A 20404-nucleotide genomic window follows, 5' to 3' on the forward strand; every position below is an offset into this window, starting at 1 on the left:
ACCTTTAATAAAGCAACGACTGGTAATGGCATGACCTAGGTAGATACGGGCAATTGGAAGGTTGAGCCTTTAGCGAGCAACGCGGGGGTCGGGGAGGGGGTGGGAAAAGAAGGGAGAGATCTTGGCGGTTAAACAACACCCTGCTGCAGGAGAGCCAATGAATTAAGAATTTGTTGAAACGACCTAAATAATGCATAGATTTTTAAAAAATCAACTGGAGATGGGTGACCGATTGGGCTGATTCCAGAGGCGTGAGTCCCCGGTTGTTGCAAAAAAAAAAAATGCCCGAGGCGAGGAGGTACCAGACTCGGGCGTGAAGTAGCAACCCAGAGTGCTCAGCAAACACTTTTTTCTGGAATGGATCTGGAGCGCGCTGAGCGGATCCGCATACCGTGCGAATGCCTCTGCGGGTTCACCTACCCGCCGCCTCTTCTCGCTGGTGGCACCTGGTAGGCGCTCGCAGCGCTCCTGGGAAGAAACTGCGCTGCGAACTTCCCGGCCTCGGAGCCCTGCAGCTTGGCAAGCCGCACTGCCGCGCCAGCCGCCGCGGGGAGGCTGGTATTCAACCTCCCCGCCGCCCCCCCCCCCCCCGCCGCGGTAAAAGTTTGCTCCCTATTCGCCGCTCCCCCCCCACCTCCGCCCTCCGGCTGGAGGACCACAGAGGAGTTCGTGGGTCCTCTGTGCACAAACACACCCACCAACAAAAGAAAGCCCATTAAATCTTCTCTCCTGTGAACTCGCGCCCCAGCGGATACCTCTTTGAACTGACCCCCGCCTCCGCAGCCCCCGCAGCCCCCGCAGCCCCCTCGCTGTCTGGGGCGCGCCCGGCCCTCCCGGGCTCACTCCTTCCCTCCCGGCTGCGCACTTTTGCAGCGCGCTTGGTCTTTGATGTTTCTTTACATTATGGCAGAGCAGCCACACTCTCTTCCCGGTCGCGGGGCTTTGTGTAACGGAACTGACATTTGGCCTTGATACCTGTATCTCTTGGTGATTGCAACAAATTTCTAAAATAAATATTGTACTTTGATCTCCCGGCATTGCATTTTTAATGGACGCTTCGAACATTACCTCATTAAGAATAAGTTTTTCAGGAGCCCGACTGCAAAGGGAGGGAAGCTAAACAGCAGCTCGTAAAAGTCTCTCTCCAAACTTCAGTTCGTGCTTGGAAGGGCTACAATCCTGGCGGGTTTTCACAAATGGAGGTGAGGCCGACAGCAAGGACTTCGAAGAGTCAAGAGAGGGCCTACTGTGCGCCCCACCGCCCTAAAGACTTTGCTTATATTACCTCTTTTAAGCGTACAAACACTCCACAAGATGAGCACTACTATCACCCCCATTTTACCAATTGGGAAACTGAGGCACAAAGAGGTTGTGTAACTTGCTTGCCAAGGTCACCAACTAAAAAGCGTCAACTAGAAAATCTGGGTTCAGATTTTCTGAGTTCGACCTCTTATCCACCAAGCACTACTCCTTTTCGTCTCCTGGCCACTGGTGGTGGTTTCACTGGCTAATGGGGGCATGTTGGAGGGAAAAGTTCTCTCCTATAACAACTACGCAGATGTGAACTGGCTTTTCTTGCGTTTGTGTTAAAATAGAGAACATATTCGGCAAATGAGACTGCTTTCCAGCCTGTTTGGCCCAGCCTGGCCCGACCCTCGGGGATAGCGGGATTTGAAGAGCTCAAAGGAGCGGCAAAGGAAGCACGCTAAGGTACCAGACCCGCTTGGACAGTTTGGAGGTGTGCCTGCGCGCGCGTGCGCCACGGAACTCCCTGGCCTCAGACTGGCATCCGGGAAAGGGCGCCTTCGAGTGCCAGGCTTCACCCGCACTCGACCCAGGGATGGGGCGTGGAAGGGGATAGGATTGCCAGGCCTCGGAGCAAAACTTTAGGTCCCCTCCCTTCCCCGCTTCCAGAGCACCCGGACCTCATCTTCAGGAGCCTTGGCCGAGCGAGCTGTGTGGTCACTGCTCATCGTTCCTGGGGTTACACCTTGGGGGTGGGGTATGCCTGTGAACTACTCCTAGCATTTGGACGTCATGCGGCCCATTCCTCTTCAGCAGGATGTTTCTATTTCTCTGGCAGATCCTGGGCATGTGGAAATATGGGTCTGGTGGCGTAGCATCCCGACCCCTGATGGGAATGCAGAGGGCACCAAGATACAGCTCAGTCTCCGAATCAGAGGAGGGTTGGGGTTGAGGTTGGGTTGACCGCTGGCGCCGCACGGCGCGCTGGGCCACACGGCCGGTCCTCTCAAGTCAGTCCCGGCCGCGGTGCGGTCTCCAGAAGGCCGGACGCAACATGGCTCGAAGAGCCCGGCATACCGGCGGCCTCGGAGAGCGGAGACCGTGCCTGCGGGGAGGCCCGGCGTGGAGCGGGGTCCACCAAGCCCAGGCGGCCCACTCGGTTGCTCGGCCACTTGAGCGGCGGCCGCCGGCGGGAGGCCTCAGCGGCCCTTCCGGCCCCTAATCCCCTTCAGTGCCAGGAGGACCCCGCGGCGCCACGCCCGCCTCTTCCTTCTCCCCCGCCCGACCCTCCCGGGTGAGGAGATCCCGGCGTTCGCACCGACCCGGCGAGACGCGCCTGGCGCCCTGGCCAGACCGAAGCAGGTGGCCGACCGGCCCTCCGCGGTCAGGCATACGGGCCGGCGAGGGTTCGGGGTGAGAGTTTCCCTGACCCGGGGCGCACGCCACGCGCCTGAACCTTCTTTTCTTTCCAAAGGTGACGGGAACAACAGTTTTTATTGACTTTTCTTTCCGGTTAAAGGGCCTTCCTCTTACTGTGGTGTGGTTTGTTCAAAACAAAAGGTTTCCTCGACTGCGCCTTACTTTTTCCAAGTAGTTCCCTGGCAGGTATGGGCGGCTTGCAAAGAGCGCGCACTCGCTGGACGGGGTTAGAGAGAGATATTGCTAGCACTGACGGGGGTTTCGGGGGCCTAATAGCCGTCAGCCGCCTGACCCGCCGTCCGCGGCGTCCAGGGGGCCAGCCTGAAGAGAGAAGAGCGACGTCACACTTTTTTCCTCTGGTGTATATTACGGTTTGCTCTGGGTGTCCTGCCAAGACTAGCTTTGGTGGTAGGCGCGGTACGGGTGTTTTTCCCAGGCTCACTATTGGCAAAAGTTGTGGCCGGAGAAAACTTCCAGGTCGCCAGCAGGAATGTCACAAGAGAGCCACAGTGGCTTCTCAGGCAGGCGGCCCCGGAGCGTGCGCGCCACCCACCGCCGCCATGGGCGGCCGCCCGGCCCCGCCCCGGGTCACAGCCCTGCCCGCAGCTCCACCGCGGTGGGCGGGGGGAGGGGGCAGGCGGCCCGCAGGGCGAGGTGCGTCCCACGCCCCGCCCCGGGAATTCCCTCGGGTCCGCGGTGTGCGCGGGCCGCTGCGTGTGCCGTTCCCGTGTGGGGTGTGTAAGTACGGGGGGAGGGGAGAATTACCCTCATCTCAGTCTCAAAGTCCCGCGCCTGGAAGCCAAAGGCAGATTTCTCTGGAGATAACAAAGACACTTTGTCACTTTGGGCGCTGCCTCGGTGCAAATCTTTAATTGCAAAGGAGTTGCGGGGGAGTTGGGGGGGGGAGGATCGAGTGTCTCCAGCAACCCAAGCGCGGGTCTCCAGGCGGCAAGGCCCCCTTTGATCAGGAAAATCCAATTATTTGTGTATATACATTTCCCACATAGTGATTACTTCATTAATTGTCCCGCCTTTATCTCCTCCCTTCCCATCCCCCCTAATAATCAGTTCTTTTATCCCGACCAACAAACACACCATAGGAGCTTTGTGGATTCAAAGGATTTGCTTTCGCTTCTGAAAGAGCCGCTATTCTTTGATGATTGGGTAGCGGCAAACTTCAAAGCCATAAATCTTCCCTCTGACTGGCTGGCGGCCCAGCAAAGTCCTTATCAAATTCTTGGAGGTGATCCTGAAGCGCTCAGACCGCGCGCGGGGCGAGCGAGCGGGGTGCGACGAGGGGCGCTGGAGGGGAGGGCCCCGGAGCGCAGAGAGGGCGCCGGGGAGGGACGCTGGGCGGCCGTTGGTCCTCGCCTTCGGGTCTCCATGCCTCGGCAGCGCCCTGCTCCGCAGCCAACGGCCCGCAAGCTGTAGCTATGGCTGCCGTGGCCGTCCTCCGGAACGACTCTCTGCAGGCCTTCCTCCAGGTCAGGTCTGGGCTCGGAGGGAGGGAGGGAAAGGTGGGAAGGGTCGCGTCCGGATCGATCCTGGTACTCTGGGCACCCTGAATCTCAAAGGGACCCCTGCTCGGGGGATGCCGCTAGAGTCAGACCGAAGGGTGCCCACGTCAACTTCGCACCTAACCTTGGTGTCTAGAGTGTGGCCTTTGGGGGAGGGACGCGCGGATCCGGGGGTTGTTGGGACTTGCGCGTCTGGCAGAGAACAGGGCCCGAGCCCACCCTGTTGGGCCCTCCCGCTGACTTTCAGCCTGGGGTGGGCGGAGGAGGAGCGCGAGAGTAGCGTGGAAAGAGCTTAAAAGATGGGAGGGAGGGCGGATGGGCAGCTGGGCTGTGGGTGTTTCCACACCCTTTCTGACCGCGGAGCCGGGAGCGGCCCGTCGGATCCCTCTCCCCTCCCACCTTGTGCCTGCTTTCTCTGAGTCTGGATGGCGTCTCTTTGCACCAAGTAGTTTCACGGGAAGCGCTCAAGCGCTCCGCGTTCAGGTAGCGCAGGCACCAAAAGTTAACCGTACTGGTGGGTGCGTGCGTGGGGTGCGGTGACGGGGGAGGGACACCGGGACGGGAGAGGGGCGGCGGTATAATAGCTGGCGTGGGGGTGGCGGGCCGGCCCGGAGACAGCGCTGGGAGCGCTAACCTTTTGTCTCTTCTCCGCCCTCCCCCGCCGCCGCCCATGCAGGACCGCACCCCCAGCGCCTCCCCGGACCTGGGCAAGCACTCGCCCCTGGCGCTGCTAGCCGCCACCTGTAGCCGCATCGGCCAGCCCGGAGCCGCTGCGCCCCCGGACTTCCTGCAGGTGCCCTACGACCCCGCGCTGGGCTCGCCCTCCAGGCTCTTTCACCCTTGGACCGCAGACATGCCGGCGCACTCACCGGGCGCGCTGCCGCCCCCGCACCCCAGCCTGGGCCTGACGCCGCAGAAAACGCACCTGCAGCCGTCCTTCGGGGCGGCGCACGAGCTGCCGCTCACACCCCCTGCCGACCCCTCGTATCCCTACGAGTTCTCACCCGTCAAGATGCTGCCCTCGAGCATGGCGGCGCTGCCCGCCAGCTGCGCGCCTGCCTACGTGCCCTACCCTGCACAGGCCGCGCTGCCTCCCGGCTACTCCAACTTGCTGCCCCCGCCGCCCCCGCCCCCGCCGCCCACGTGCCGCCAGCTGTCCCCCAACCCGGCCCCCGACGACCTCCCTTGGTGGAGTATCCCGCAGGCGGGCACCGGTCCGGGGACTTCCGGGGTTCCGGGGGGCAGCCTCGCCGGCGCCTGTGCCGGGGGCCCCCACGCACCCCGCTTCCCCGCCTCGGCGGCCGCCGCTGCCGCCGCAGCCGCCGCGGCCCTGCAGCGGGGCCTGGTGTTGGGCCCGTCGGACTTTGCGCAGTACCAGAGCCAGATCGCTGCGCTGCTGCAGACCAAGGCCCCCCTGGCGGCCACGGCCAGGAGGTGCCGCCGCTGCCGCTGCCCCAACTGCCAGGCGGCTGGCGGCGCCCCCGAGGCAGAGCCGGGCAAGAAGAAGCAGCACGTGTGCCACGTGCCGGGCTGCGGCAAGGTGTACGGCAAGACGTCGCACCTGAAGGCACACCTGCGCTGGCACACGGGCGAGCGGCCCTTCGTGTGCAACTGGCTCTTCTGCGGCAAGAGCTTCACGCGCTCGGACGAGCTGCAGCGGCACCTGCGGACTCACACCGGCGAGAAGCGCTTCGCCTGTCCGGAGTGCGGCAAGCGCTTCATGCGCAGCGACCACCTCGCCAAACATGTCAAGACGCACCAGAATAAGAAGTTCAAAGTTGCTGAGGCCGGGGTCAAACGGGAAGACCCGCGGGACCTGTGAGCCCACGCCGGGGCAACTCGAGGCCTCTCCCGCCTCGGACTCCGGTCCCAGCACCTCTTCCGGGAGCTTCCGGGGCTCTGTGGGCACCTGGCCGAGGGAGGACCCAACAGGCACTTGCGTCTTCCTGCTGCCGGTCTCCCAGAGGCTCCCAGCTTCCCTGGCCCGGCCTGCGGACAGGGACCCTGTGCCCAGGAGAAGCAGGGGAGGTAGGGTTGGGAGCTCGGCGCCATGCAAGGGCGGTTTCAAGCTCTGAACCATTCCCACCGTCTGGGAGATCTACAGTTTTGGGGAACCACACTGGGCTGGCTTTGTATATAGGAAGCACTGCTGAATTAAAGCAGAAGGACCTTGGGAGATTTGAAATAGTGCTCAGTTTTGGGGGAGGGGGGTTGTTTTGTTTTGGTTTGGTTTTGTTTTGTTTTGTTTTGTTTTGTTTTTGCTAGGACCGGGCCGGGCTTTGTACAGGTTATTTAAATAGCTTTGTTAAAGAATTATTATAATAATTATAACATTAATAAAAATGTTACTTTTGTCCTCAGCTCCATGCAGAGCTACAGCATGAAATGTCTCTGTAAAGCAATCAGCAGTTGCAGCCTGAAAATAAATACGTTAACTCCGGGGTCACCTCGGGACCCGGCTGAGCCAGTCTCATTTGATCTTTTCTTCTTGGGGAAGCTTTCTAAAGCGGTCAGGTTTCACCACGAACACGGTTCCTGTAGGCTGCCTGTATGGAGGTTTCTTTGGTTTGGAAGGGTCTGGGCAAGTGTATTGGGTGCATGGACGGAGGAAGAAGGGCAGGGTCAGATCTGTGATAAAGAGGAGATAGATCATGTGGCCTTAGGACTTGAGCAGAGACTGTCGGGCATCTCTTAAAAGTTTGATACCTGCTGCACATACAGTGCACGTTCTTTTATCTGGCGAATTCCCTGTGGCTTTCCATTTGGTGGTACTGTAGGGACAGAGGTCACACTAGAGCTTTCCTTCCTCCTGGTAGCGGGTTATGCTGGTGTCTGGAGAGGAACTGTAGACCCAAGGATCTGTTCACAGATGAGATTTGGGAGAGTTACAGAGAAACGGGGGGGTGGGCGGGGGCTCCTTCAAGGTTGGTCTTTGCCGGGGAAGAGCCGTCACCTCAGCCCCGTTGTCTGGCTTGTTCTTAATCATCGCGCTGTGAAAATCGTGCTTCACAATAGCCGCTTAGGGATTTCTGGCCTGGCCTGGAAGTTTAGTTCCATTTTGTATCTTGGGATTTTATTTTTTTTAATCATTGAAGGAGACCAATATTTGCTCAGGGAGGAGCCAGGAATACTCATATCTAGGTTTCTCGCCTGTCTCTAAAAAAGTTTACAGTTGTTTTTTCAAGTGTCTCGACTCAACTGGCTCCTTGATGTTTGCTAGTATTTGAGTTTTTAAACCTGAAACTGAAATCTTAATCTTCTGATTTAGAATTATCAAAGAAAGAAAATTATCAAAGAACATTTGTTAATATGTTAAGGTAGCATCATTAATGCTAGATTTCAGTGGAACTGAATAGTCTTTTCATGGTAGCCGAAGTGTATATAAATTGATAGGATTTCACAAACTGTTGTTACCTTTCCTTTTGTTTGAAGTCAAACCTAGTGGTAAGTTCTTAAGAGCTAGGAGGGTTGTGCTTGAGACTTACAGAATTAAGTAAAACACAAACATCAACATAACAGAGATGAAATTACTTTAATATTCCTAAGAAATAGCATTTTACTCTAACTTGAGACAAGGTAGTGAAAGAGAATTAGAGTCATTGTGGAAATATGCCTTAGAACCAGTTGCTCTCATTAGAGATTTTGGAACTATGAAATGACAGACTGGAATGTGAGTCTTCAGAGGTCTTTACCTGGGAAGGGCAGTTTGGTTAGCTAAATTTCCAAGGGTGTGATGGTTTTGCAAGCAATAGTAATACGAAAGTTGCTACACAGTTACACTAATATGCATCTAAGTGTGTAATCTTAATCTAAATCAAGATTCTTGAGAATCATTTCTATGAAGAGTTACAGAAACTCACATCTAAGCCATGCCCTGGGATGGACTTCAGAGCCAGGAAAGATTTTTTGGCAGATAGTAGGGAAAGAGAAATCCTGGTAGAGTGGAAAGACCCAAGGGCTTCTACTCAGAAAAGTTGAAGTGATTCTCTCATTCAAAAGAGAATGCCCTTGGTGGAAAAAGAAAAGTGGCAAGTTTGAAATGAGTCTGCTAGCTGTTATTGACAGCCATGATCATCTAGTATCTAAACAGATAAAGTGTTGAAGATAAAGTTTCCCTGTAAGTTTATCTTTATGATTGTTAAGAGAAGAGCTAGATAAAATACATGGAATTTATCTAAAAATAGGATATATGTAATATTTAAAAGCAGAGCAGTCATTTGATGACAAAGTAACTTTCTTATGTTTTTACTTAATTAAATCTGCAAACTTCTGTACAGTTTCTAGGCTAACTTGGTACAGCTGAAAGACTGTTCCTTGTGCCACTTCAAATTTGTGTTCCAATTACTTTAGAACAAATTATCCAAGTGGAAGCCAGGAAGCCACAATGATATGATATTATTATCCAAGTGTAGGAAACCATTTCATGTTTATACTGAAAAATAAGCTAATAAATCAGAAATAGAAATTTGACAGTGCAGAAATGTATTAAATTTTATAAGCTGTTAAAATTTGAACTGCTACCGCATGCTCTGTTTCATAAAACTACAACTGATACCACTTAGAACTTTAAAAAGTATTTAAAATAAATGAATATGCCAGAAATAATATGTATAAGTGATGTATAATTAAGCAGTTAGCAGAAAATTCAATAAAATTCAAGTTAAAAGTTCAGAAACATTGCTATTAAATGTAAACTAAAATTTATTTTTTATTTAGAGTTTTGCTAACATCAAAAAAAGAAAGTTTAATCTACCAGCTATATTCAAGGCTTAAAGACCTGAGCACCCAATTCAATTAAGTTTTAAAAACTAATTGAAGAAAATATGTTAATGATGGTCTCAAGTACATTTTTAAAGTAACTTTTAGCATGCAAAAATATACAAAGTATCATATTTTAGAAAATTCTAAAATTAGTGTGATATGATTATTTTAAATTTAACCCTCAATTGATAAATGAACCATTTTGATCAAGAACTTAGAAACATGGAGAAATTGAGTTAGCAGTTATTTAGGTAACTTGGAATTGTGTGTTCCTGACCTTGTTAACAATGCTCCATAGTTTTCTCAAGAGAAAATTGTGCAAATTTACCTTTAGCGGACCACTAATCTGTAATAGTTCTGGTGATGAGTGGAAGTAAATTATGTTAAAGAAAATACAACTGTATCATTTACTGTATTAGTGTAGTTTCAGTTAGAATTTGAATCTTATAACCGTATTGTGTATATTGTTTTAAATTATTTTGCTATAAGTCAATCTAACAAGACATACCAATTTAGAAACTAATCTTGATGAGCATTCTTCTTGCAGAAACCTATTTGAAACAATGATATTTGTAGAAAAGGCGGTTTTTCACCCTGATTTGCACTGTTTCTGTTCTAATTCTGTGGGGTTTTAAGAAATCCATTTAACACTGCACCTTTAGTGTTTCCCATTTATTTGGGTTCTGCCATGAGAGTTTCACAGAATGTTATGATAACGGTAGCAATAACTTCAAATTCATGTAAACACCTAGTAAGCTGTTTAGGGCTCTAAAATTGCAAACCACTTTTATTTGCCTTAGCTCTTCACATTAAATATTGATAAGTTGAAGTAAATTGACGATGTCTCACTGGGAAATAATCTCATGTTGTGAAATCAAATTCAACCCTCAAGCTCTGTTTTTCTAGTAAACGGAATGATGGTTTGCTAATATCCCAAATTGAGGGCTACTCAAAACAAGTAATATTAATATTCTATCAGATATCATTACCTACCTCTGGTTTGCATGATAGAGGGGAACTTTAAAAGAGTACGAAACCAAGGGAAGCTTTGAAATATGGATATGTGCCGGCATAGTTTGACGCACCAGGAAAAAATAAGGAAAAAATCTAGATAGAAAGATGTATGATGAAAATGAAATCTATATTTAGATTAATACACCAAAAGGACACATTTCATTATTAGGCCACCATAATGGTAACCTGATTGATGTGGTATCCAATATACATAAACAGTACACTTTTCTCTGGTGATGTTCAGACTCAACACATTTTTGCATAAAGATCTTTGTGTCAATTGCTCCTCCCTTGATTGTTTTTAAAGAATCTTCAGTGTTTCAAATTAGTTTATGGACATTGTAAAATGGCTTACATAATGTTCCTTACTATAACGAATAAGTTATACTGTTCAACAAAGATGTAATCAAATAGCTTATGGGCCATCACAACTTTTTTCAGTAGTTTCAGTTTTACTATTACAACTTACTACCAATTGTAGATTTGCATGTGATGATTGATATAGTATATATTTCCATGCTGACATTTTGATGACTTCCCTTCCTAGACTTTATATACTTTTCCTTCCATGCCTTTAGTGATTATGCTGAAGCATAATCCCCAGTGGGGTATTTGACACTTAATTCTTAATTTAGTCCATGCATGTGAACTGCAGTAGTTTCTGCACAACACATAATAAACCAGATTAACTAATATATTTTGGTTGTGTACCTAATACCAAAATTCAAGTCAGGGGAAATAAATCAAGTTCCTAGTTTGATATATGGAAAATCTGCAGCTTTCATTTTTCAAAAGTTGTTTCAGCGTTATGAAGATTCAGGCTGCCTATTTATGAAGTGGGAGGGTTTTTTACTTCAAAATTATTCATCTAATTTTTTTCATTGCTTGTCAAAATTCTAACATCAAAAAATATACTAAAATCACCCAAAGTCTAAGGCAGTAGCTACATGTTACCTGACTTTTTAATAAAAAGTTAAACCATTCAGTCATACGGGCGATTTCTAATGATTTTGTGTTTAGTGTATTCTAAAACACAGATGGAAAACATCTGGCCCTCAGCTTAATTTCATCCAATTCACAAGGCAAATATCAAAGCTGAATCCTCATTTATGCTTATGGTGGGGAAAATGCGTCCTAATTTAAAAAGTATTTGGTGGCAATTTCCTAAAGTCTGCATAAGGTGTCATGAAAGCTTATTTCTCTTATTTCTATCTTTGTGAGTTTTATTCTTACGTTCTGTATTCTGTTTTCTTTTTCCATTCTGTATGCCTCTTGACTTGTGGAGGTCATGTGTCTTCTATAACCCATGTTCATCTCTAGCATGGAAATTCAGTTTGTGTCTTGTGTCTCTCTGTCTTTGCTGAAAGTATTTACGCACATTATCTGACTTTGCTGCCTATAATGCAGAACTTGACAGGATTCCAAACTGTAGTTCTTTTAAATCTGTTGTATTTTTAATAGCCATTTACATTCCTTGGCCTAAATTTTACATGTAAGTGAATTAAACTTACAGTTCTATTTGTAGATTCACATTTTATTTATGTAGTACATGTCTGATGTTTTTTACTGTGGCTTTGTGAACATCAGTGAAAAAAATATTTTCATCACAATTGAAAGTAAAATTGTAAAATATGATAGTGGGTTATGGTTTGAAGTAATCCCAGGTTGGATAGATTTTAATTAGGAAAAAGATTTTGAGTTAAAGTTTTAATGAAGGGGATGTGAATTAAGACTTGTAAGCATTTAGCTATTTATATATTTATATTCCTTATTGAGGTTATTATATTTGATAGAGACCTTTTTCCTGGAAAGCCTTTATTCTTTTTTGATCCTTGATGAAGTCCGTATCATTTCTTGCTAGCCCCGCAGTAACTGCCAAGAGAGTCACTGTGGTAACAGGTTTTGTGCTGAGCCTGGGTTTGGAGTAGAAAGCTGCTAAGTTGTTTTCTAAGGAGAAAGTACTCCCTTCATCAGTCATGATTCAGGCTTGTCAATGGCAAGCCTGTGTGCCCTGAGCAGCTAGCAGCTGGAAGTGGTGGGGCTGTAGCCGCCCCCTGCTTCTGAAGCAGGGAGAGCTAGAAGTAGGGAAAAGGGAAACAGCCATGGGGAATAACAGACATGGGACTACCCTGTTTAGACAGGCTTTATTTCTAAAGCGGTTGAAATAGGGCAACTGCATAGGAGCTGAAAGTTGCTTTTTTTTTTTTTTTAACCAAACCTGAGTGTAAGTAGGCTGTAGGGAAGATGGGAGCCTTGACTGAGGGAATGTGGACTTGGATGATCTTTATAGTCACTTGCAAAGCTGAAAAGCTTCAAATCTAAAATCTGTAAGTCAAAAAAATTCAAATACATTTGATTATGGCTACTAAAAATGCGACAGTAGTATGAATATTTCTGACATTCTGACATCTGATTTCAGAAATCCACTTTTTGAAGATATAGTTTATTCTTAAATAGCTAAAGGTATTAAAGGGAAGCAAAGGTGATTTAGGGTAAATTAGCCTCTATGCAAGTAATATCAGGAGTTAGTCCCGTGACCTTAGCATTGGCTTTGTTTTCGTTTTTTTTTTTAAGATTTTCTTTATTTATTTGGGAGAGAGCACGAACGAGGGGAGGGGCAGAGGGGGAAGAAGAAGGAGAGAGAATCTCAAGTAGACTCTGCACTGAGTGCAGACCCCGACGCAGGGCTTGTTGCAGGGCGAGAGGTGGGGCTCGATCTCAGGACCCTGAGATCATGACCTGAGGTGAAATCAAGAGTCTGATGCTTGACTAACTGACTGAGCCACCCAGATGCCCCTAGCATTAGCTTTTAAAGATAACACTTCTGGGCACATCAGTCTTTGTAAGTGCTGTATTATTAGCACATTCCCAAGTCCTGTTTCTGTGTATGGAAATTTCACAGTAAAATGACAGGATTCAAAAGTAGAGGTAACTTTTCAATAATTAACTAGAGGTAAGTATTTAGATTTACAAACCTTGGCCTAGTTAAGTTTAAGGAAACTGTGTTTGCCCCACACCCTCAGAGTCATCTAAGATAGTATGTACAATTAAGAATACATAAGAGGCAAAAAAAAAAAAAAAGAAAAGAATACATGAGGGGTACCCGGGTGGCTCAGCAGTTAAGCATCTGACTCTTGATTTTCAAGGTTGTGAGGTCAAGCCCCATGTTGCGCTCCAGCTTGGCATGGAACCTGCTTAGGATTCTCTCTCTCCCTCTGCCTCAGCCCCTACACCCCTCCCTCCCTCCCTCTCAAAAAAAAAAAAATTATTTGATGTCTACAAGATAAGGTACAATGAGGATTCAAAGATGAACACAATCTTTCAAAGAGCTCAGAGTAGTACAAAAGATACCTCCCCAGACCTGCAGCATTAGCATCACTTGGGAACTTGCTGGAAATGCAAATCTTTGGGTCCAATTCCAAGTTATTAAATCAGAAACTCTGGGAATGCGGCCCAGCAATTTGTATTTTCATAAGTCCTCCAGGTGATTCTGATCCACACTAAAGTTTGAGAACCACTGGCTTAGAAAGCTGCATACTTAATCATAAGATTAACCTATGGAAAATAAACAAATTCTAGCCAAAAACATTTCTCACAAGATACTCTGGGGAAATGGAGAATGGATAAACCACTTGGCTGAAATCCCTCACCCAACTGAGAAACTCAGCTGAGAATCTTCTAGCTCCATGAGAAGACAGGAGTAGTCTTAAGGAATGATTCTTACATGCATGTTACATAGTTATATAGACAATTTTCCTTTTATAGTATTTAATACAAATAGACTTACATTTTTGAATCATAAATGATATATTTTATATGTTAGTGGAATTTTCCTCCAAAAGTGGAACAGTGACTTTCAGCAACATCTGTTTTCTTAAAAGGAATACTCAACTACCTGAGCAGTTTGGGTTTTTAGAGTCATTGGGTGATTAATAACTGATTATCTTAGGGCACATACAAACGCCACCACTGCAAGGGAAAACCACATGTACCCTCCAAGCTGCAGAAATGCAGTGAGGGCATTTCCAGAACACAGGCTCAGGTTGCTTCAAACTTATTTTCTGTTAAAATAGCTTTTTAAAACTACAGACAGGGCATGGCAGAAGCCTAGGGCTTCTCTGTAGCGCCACAGACTTAGGTGGCTGCAGGTAGGCATTGATCTAAACCCAGAGTCCTTGCTTCCCCTGGCTGTCACTGCAGGCTTCATTAGCCCAGCCCTCTGCCCCATGAAGTCTTTCTTGCTCATGGTGCATCTCGGGGCTGTTACTCAAACCAGAATATGATTTTGTAAAATTTCTTTGAAAAACAGTTTATTTCTGACCTTCGAAGTATAGAAAGCTGGGAATTACCGGTACCAGGAAAGCTTGTAACGTAAATGAGAATACTCCTTAATTGTTCCCAGTGAATGGCTATCTCTCTGCAACTCCAAACCTAAGCAACGCAAGCATCGCTGATTTGGGGTTCTTTAGGAAGTCCCTCATGAATGACAACAAGATGCTAGGGTGACGCTGACTATGACATATTCCCAAGGAGTTCCCCAGAACCCTGAATGACCAAGGGAGCTGTCCCTGACCAGGTAAATCTCCCCAATCAGAATTTATAGAAATAGAATTTAACACGTTGAGTTTGGAGGAGACTTTTAAAATCATCCAATCTGACCCTCTCATTTAACAGGAGAGAACTGAGGGCATGCTTGATCAACGAAACAGTCATTATCCATGACACATCAAATGTTAAGAACACTCAAAAAAATCCAGCAGCCTAGAAAAGGGAGAGACAGTTGGGGATCACGAAGAATGGAAGAAGACTCAGGGAAGTAGCATCAGGCAGAACCTTTGGCCCCAAGTGGCAGAGGACTGGCTCTCACCTTTTTGTGTACATGAAAATTACCTGGGATGCTTATTTAAATGCAAATTCCCAGGGCTACCTTCCTGGACCTTCGGATTGATTTGGTCTAGGGGTGAGGCCCAGGAAGCGTCATATAACCATCACCCCAGGGACTCCAAGACAGGTGGTTAGAAGACCACCATTAGAGAAACACTTCTTGACCAAAAAACTTCTAATGGGTGGGGCAAGTTCTGAGCATTTTGACAATGGCAAGTGATCAGGTAATAAATCCATACCTAATTTTACTTTTTAAAAAAGTCAACAGCTCATGTGCTCAGACCTGAGACACAAACATGCCAGAATCTTAAAGAGGAGAGGTGATTTACAAGCTTTATCTTATTTACCCAGGTCTGTGCCAAATGCTATAGAAGTCATGATCCTTTTCCTGTCAAAATGTTTTTTTGTTTTATTTTTAAGTAAACTCTACCCCCAGTGTGGGGCTCAAACTCACAACCCTGAGATCAAGAGTCGCATGCTCTACCGACTGAGCCAGCCAGGTGCTCCTTTCCCTGTCAAAATGTAAGAATGGAGACACTAAATGGTCACTTGGGTTTGCTAAATTCTCAACTAAGGTTGGTTAGATTTTGAACTGAAGTCAGGAAAATTAAAGTAAACAGATATGTTCTACATCTCTCATTCTGGGCTCGTATCTTTTGGTGAAAATTCAGAATCAGTGAGTTACTGACTTTTATAATTGAAATGATATCAAGAGTTCACCAACTGGGCACCTGGGTGGCTCAGTTGGTTAAGCGACTGCCTTCAGCTCAGGTCATGATCCTGGAGTCCCGGGATCGAGTCCCACATCGGGCTCCCTGCTCAGCGGGGAGTCTGCTTCTCCCTCTGACCCTCCTCCTTCTCATGCTCTCTGTCTCTCATTCTCTCTCTCTCAAATAAATAAATAAAATCTTTAAAAAAAAAAAAAGAGTTCACCAACTAAAAGCTTATCATTGTACAGATGAGGTAACCAAGCCATCAAAGGAAGAAAAATGCTCCCAGCCATAGTCAGCAGCCCAGGACTCCCTGACTTGCCTCATGTCCTTATTCCCATTGGTCTCATGGCCTATAATGATTTACAACTAGGTTGTCTTATATACAATATTAGGGAATTTTTCTACTATAATGTCTATAGGTAAGTATCTAGTGAATAAATTAGATGTTTCCAAGGACTTTTGTTTATTTCATGTAACAACATAGGGCTCTTAAAGAAAAAAGTAACATAAATATTTCAGATCACTTTTAGAAATACAGCCACTCTTTGAAAGTTATTTCTTCTTCAATGAAAATTTATGGAATGCCTTTTGTGTGCCAGGTACTATTTTGGACATTGAGGATGTAGTAGTGAACAAAATTCTAGCCCTCATAAAGCTTGCATTCCAGTGAAACTACAGTGTTGTAATTCCTAGCGTCTTACCTCTTTATCATTCCATTCACATGCAGGTTCATTTATTCCACAAATACTTACTAAACATTTACAGATGCCAAAGACTCTGCGTATCCACCATGCAAAAGTCATACAAGGTCTTTGCCCTTGGGGAGCCTACAGTCTAGTAGGGGATGCAGAAAGTTAACAGGCAGTGTCTAGAAGCACCAGGGGAGCAGGGGTGGTTCACTACTGCTTACCACAGGCTGATATAGTGCTTGGCACATAGTATATACTCAATAAATATTTTTGTTGTCGAATATAATGTAGAATGATAAGTATGGCCAGTACAGTGAGGATGCCCTAGGGTTAACTACTATCACTTCCCAACAGTATCTATAAGAAGTGTGTTAGGGGTATAGACTAGGGTTCCTTTCTGCCTTTAGCTGCTTGGGTGGGGGTGAGGTGACGGTCCTAGAAAGCTGCTAACTGACTGCCTCTTCCCCTCCCAGGGAACTGCTGGCTTCTCTGAGACAATCTTAACTTCCCAATGTCTTAATAGTCATTCCCTTGCATTCCCTAAGTCTCATTGCTCCTGCTTTTAAAGGCATTCTCCCTACCACAACATTTCTGGCTATTGTTATCAAAATGTAAGCTTATTTAGATTATGTTATGTTTAAAGAAAAAAAAAAGCCACAAGGGCAGGGGATGGAAGAAGCTAGAGCTGAGGAGAGAGGAGAGCCTCTCAGATTGAAAAGGGTAGTGCGTGCGTGCGTGTGTCCGTGTGTGTGTCCGTGTGTGTGATGTGGAGGATTCATGGACCTAGGGACGTGGAAGGACCATACCTCAGAAGGAACATATCTGGTGCTACTAAAAAGGCTAGATTCAGAGCATTTGGAGACAGTCTTGGCAGATTTGCTACCTTTTTTTGCATTAAAAAAATACCACAAATTTAAAGGATTAAAACAAGACACATTTATTATCTCACAGGTTCTGTGCACCAGCAGTCTAGACAGTCCTGAGTTGCAGCCTCTGCTTCGGGGTCTCCCATAAGGCTGCAGTCAAGGTGTTGGCCAGGGCAGGAGTCTCATCTGAGGGATTGATTGGTGAAGGATCTGCTTCTAAACTTAAGTGATTATTAGCAGATTCAGTTCTCTGTGGGTTGTTGGACTGAGGGCTTCAGTTCTTTGCTGGCTCTTGCCTGGGGACCACCCTCAGTTTCTTGATACATGGGTCTCTCCAACATGGCCACTTGCTTCATCAAAACATGCAAGTGAGGAAGGCAATAGAGTCTGCTAGCAAGATGAAAGTACATCTTTTGTAATTTACTCATGGAAGTGACAGCCTATCAACATTCTATTCACTAGAAGAAAGTAATTCAGGAGAAGGGGATTAAACAAGGATTTAAATACCAGGAGGCAGGAATGATTGAGGGGCATTTTAGAGGATGCCTATCACGACCTTTGACACAGCTTGTCAAAAATAATAATAATGAAGTCACATACACAGATCAAAAAGACTAAGCCAAATTGTTTCTCAGCATCAGCCATGATGTTTCCTCACTGGTAAGCGACTGCCAATTGCCCCCTAGAATCCATCTTTCCTTTCTTCCCTTTACTAATAGTAATTCCCAAGTTTTTTTGTTTTTGTTTTTGTTTTAAAGATTTATTGTCTTTTGGGTGTAGGTGCTGTGGGTGGTACAGAGTACAGAGATTTGGAATGAGGCTTTGTGATTTTTTTAAAGTTAAACTCTACCCCCAGCATGGGGCTCAAACTTATGATCCCAAGTTCAGGAGTCGCATGTTCTACCAACTGAGCTAGCCAGGCACTCCTGTAATCCCCAACTTTTAAGGAGGCCTATGGCTGTCCACCTAGAGACAACATTTCCTAACCTCCCTTGTAGTCAGGTTTGGCCATATGACTAAGTTCCTATCAACGGGATGTGAACCTAAGCGATATATGCCACGTCTGGGTAACATCCCTGAAAGTTGCTTGTGCTCCCCTCCCACCTTGTCTCCTTTCTGAGGCCCGAATGCAGGCATCGTAGTAGACATCCAGCTCAAGCATGTGGATGAGGCTAACACTCTGGAAGGTGGCAAAAAAACAAAAACAAACAAAAAAACCCAAAACAAAAGGAATCAGGCCCAACTTTCCCAGGCTGCCCGCCAGCAGGCCTTTTATATAAGAGAAGAATAACTCATCTTGTTTAAGCCATTGTTATTTGGTGAGCGTTACAGTAACTAAACCATTATTCTAACCGGTAGATCACACATGCTTCTAGAGGCCATTTTTAGCTGTGCTCCTGCTGAGTCTGCCTGTGGCAGCTGTGAATTACATTCCTTTAAAAGATGTCCCATGGTGTCACCTTTCCGGCTCCTCCTAGTCTGTGTCTGCTGGAGTCCTTAAAATGAGTTCTCAACCCAGAAAGGGGACCCTCTTAGGAGGCTGCTACGGAAAATTCCATCACTGCTTTCCAGCTTTATCCATGCTCAGGCACCCAGAGGACTTCGTTCATTCAGTTGTTCCTTCATTTCACCGTTCAGAGGCTCTTCTCATGTGGCAGTCACTGTTTTAGGCACTGGGGAGACAGTGCAACAAACTTCCTGTTTTCAGAAGGCCAGCATGCTAGTAGGGGAGTATTTACACAATAAACAAATAAACAAATAAACAAGATGATTTCAGGGAATTATAAAACAAAACAACCTGATATTTATCTTTATTTGCTGTACAAGATCACACAGGCAAACGGAGTCTCAGCCACATTGCTGGATCTCCCGTAGCTTCCATTGTAGCCAGCCTCAAAGATGGCCCCTAATGACCCTTGTCTCTTACATGCCTCAGACTGAAGGAGACACATTATTTCCACCCTCATGTCCTTGGTGAGATTTAGTCCCATGAACACACCTAGATGCATGGGGAATGGGAAATACAGAGACACACATGGATATTTGTTGAACACTAAGAGTGTTCTGCCAACATACTCATCATAAATATCCAAATAAATAAAAACCATGTAAGTTAGAAAATGAAAGGGCTACTTTATCCTCACCCCATATACATAACTACTATTAACATTTTGGTTCGTTCATTCAATCAACACATCTTTATTGATCTCCTGCAGCATGCCCAGCCCTGTTCTAGATGCTGAATATGGTTCTTAGCCTCAAGTGGCTTCCAGTTTGTGTGTGTGTGTGTGTGTGTGTGTGTGTGTGTGTGTATCTTGGGTTTGTAAACCACCTCTACCATACATACCTATGTGATTTCAGGTAAACTACTTAATTCCTGAAGGCTCAGTTTCCTCAGTTGCAAAATGGGTATAATAATAGTACCTAATTTATAAGGGATAAAATTCAATTATATATGTTCAATAATTTAGAACAAGCACTCAATAACAAAATCTGCTACTGGGGCTACTGGGTGGCTCAGTTGGTTAAGCATCTGCCTTTGGCTCAGGTCATGAGCCCAGGGTCCTGGGATCGAGCCTGCATTGGGCTCCCTGATCAGTGAGGAGTCTGCTTCTCTCTCTCCCTCTGCCTGCCACTCCCCCTGCTTGTGCTCTCTCTCAAATAAATAAATAAAATCTAAAAAAAAAAAACAAAACCCAAAGCCAAAATCTGCTACTATTGCTATAGGCATAATATAAATATTTGCTTTTATATAAATAGCACTGTACTGCTTATATGCAACTATTCTAGGGTCTACTTCTTGAACCCTTTAAGTAATGTTCACTTTTCCATTCCACAACAGAAGATGAAGTTCATCTTTTTAACTGCTTAAAGGTGTTCTGTTGTCTGTATTTATACTAATACATTTGGTTGAGAGATTGATAAATATAGGGTCCATGAATGGGCCTTTTTTCAGTTTTTTTATTAAGTTTTTATTTTAATTCCAGTATAGTTAACATACAGTGTTATATTAGTTTCAGGTGTACAATATAGTGATTCAACAATTCTCTATATTAGGAGACCCATGCTCGAGTATTTCAGGGTGAAGTTTTATGATGTCTGCAACTTACTTTCAAATGTTTGTGTCAAAAATATATATGTAGGCTCTACCTACACCTTATCTATCAAAAGAGAGAGAGAAAGCAAATGTAGCACAATGTTAAGAAGCACTGAATCTAGGTTAAACGCATACATGTGTTTATTGCTATAATCTTTCAATTTTTCTTTTCTTTTTCTTGTCATAAGTGTACCCTTTA

General features: G+C 46.1%; 1 protein-coding gene across 1 annotated transcript; it reads left to right on the forward strand.

Moving 5' to 3' along the window:
• Positions 1 to 4097: 4097 nt before the first annotated feature.
• On the forward strand, positions 4098 to 6003 carry SP5 (Sp5 transcription factor). Its single transcript, XM_021703260.1, has 2 exons — positions 4098 to 4148; positions 4858 to 6003. Exons 1-2 carry the CDS (start codon positions 4098 to 4100, stop codon positions 6001 to 6003), a joined length of 1197 nt encoding a protein of 398 aa, XP_021558935.1.
• Positions 6004 to 20404: the final 14401 nt, after the last annotated feature.

This window comes from Neomonachus schauinslandi, chromosome 3 (assembly GCF_002201575.2).
Source record: "Neomonachus schauinslandi chromosome 3, ASM220157v2, whole genome shotgun sequence".
NCBI classification, from domain to species: Eukaryota; Metazoa; Chordata; class Mammalia; order Carnivora; family Phocidae; genus Neomonachus; species Neomonachus schauinslandi.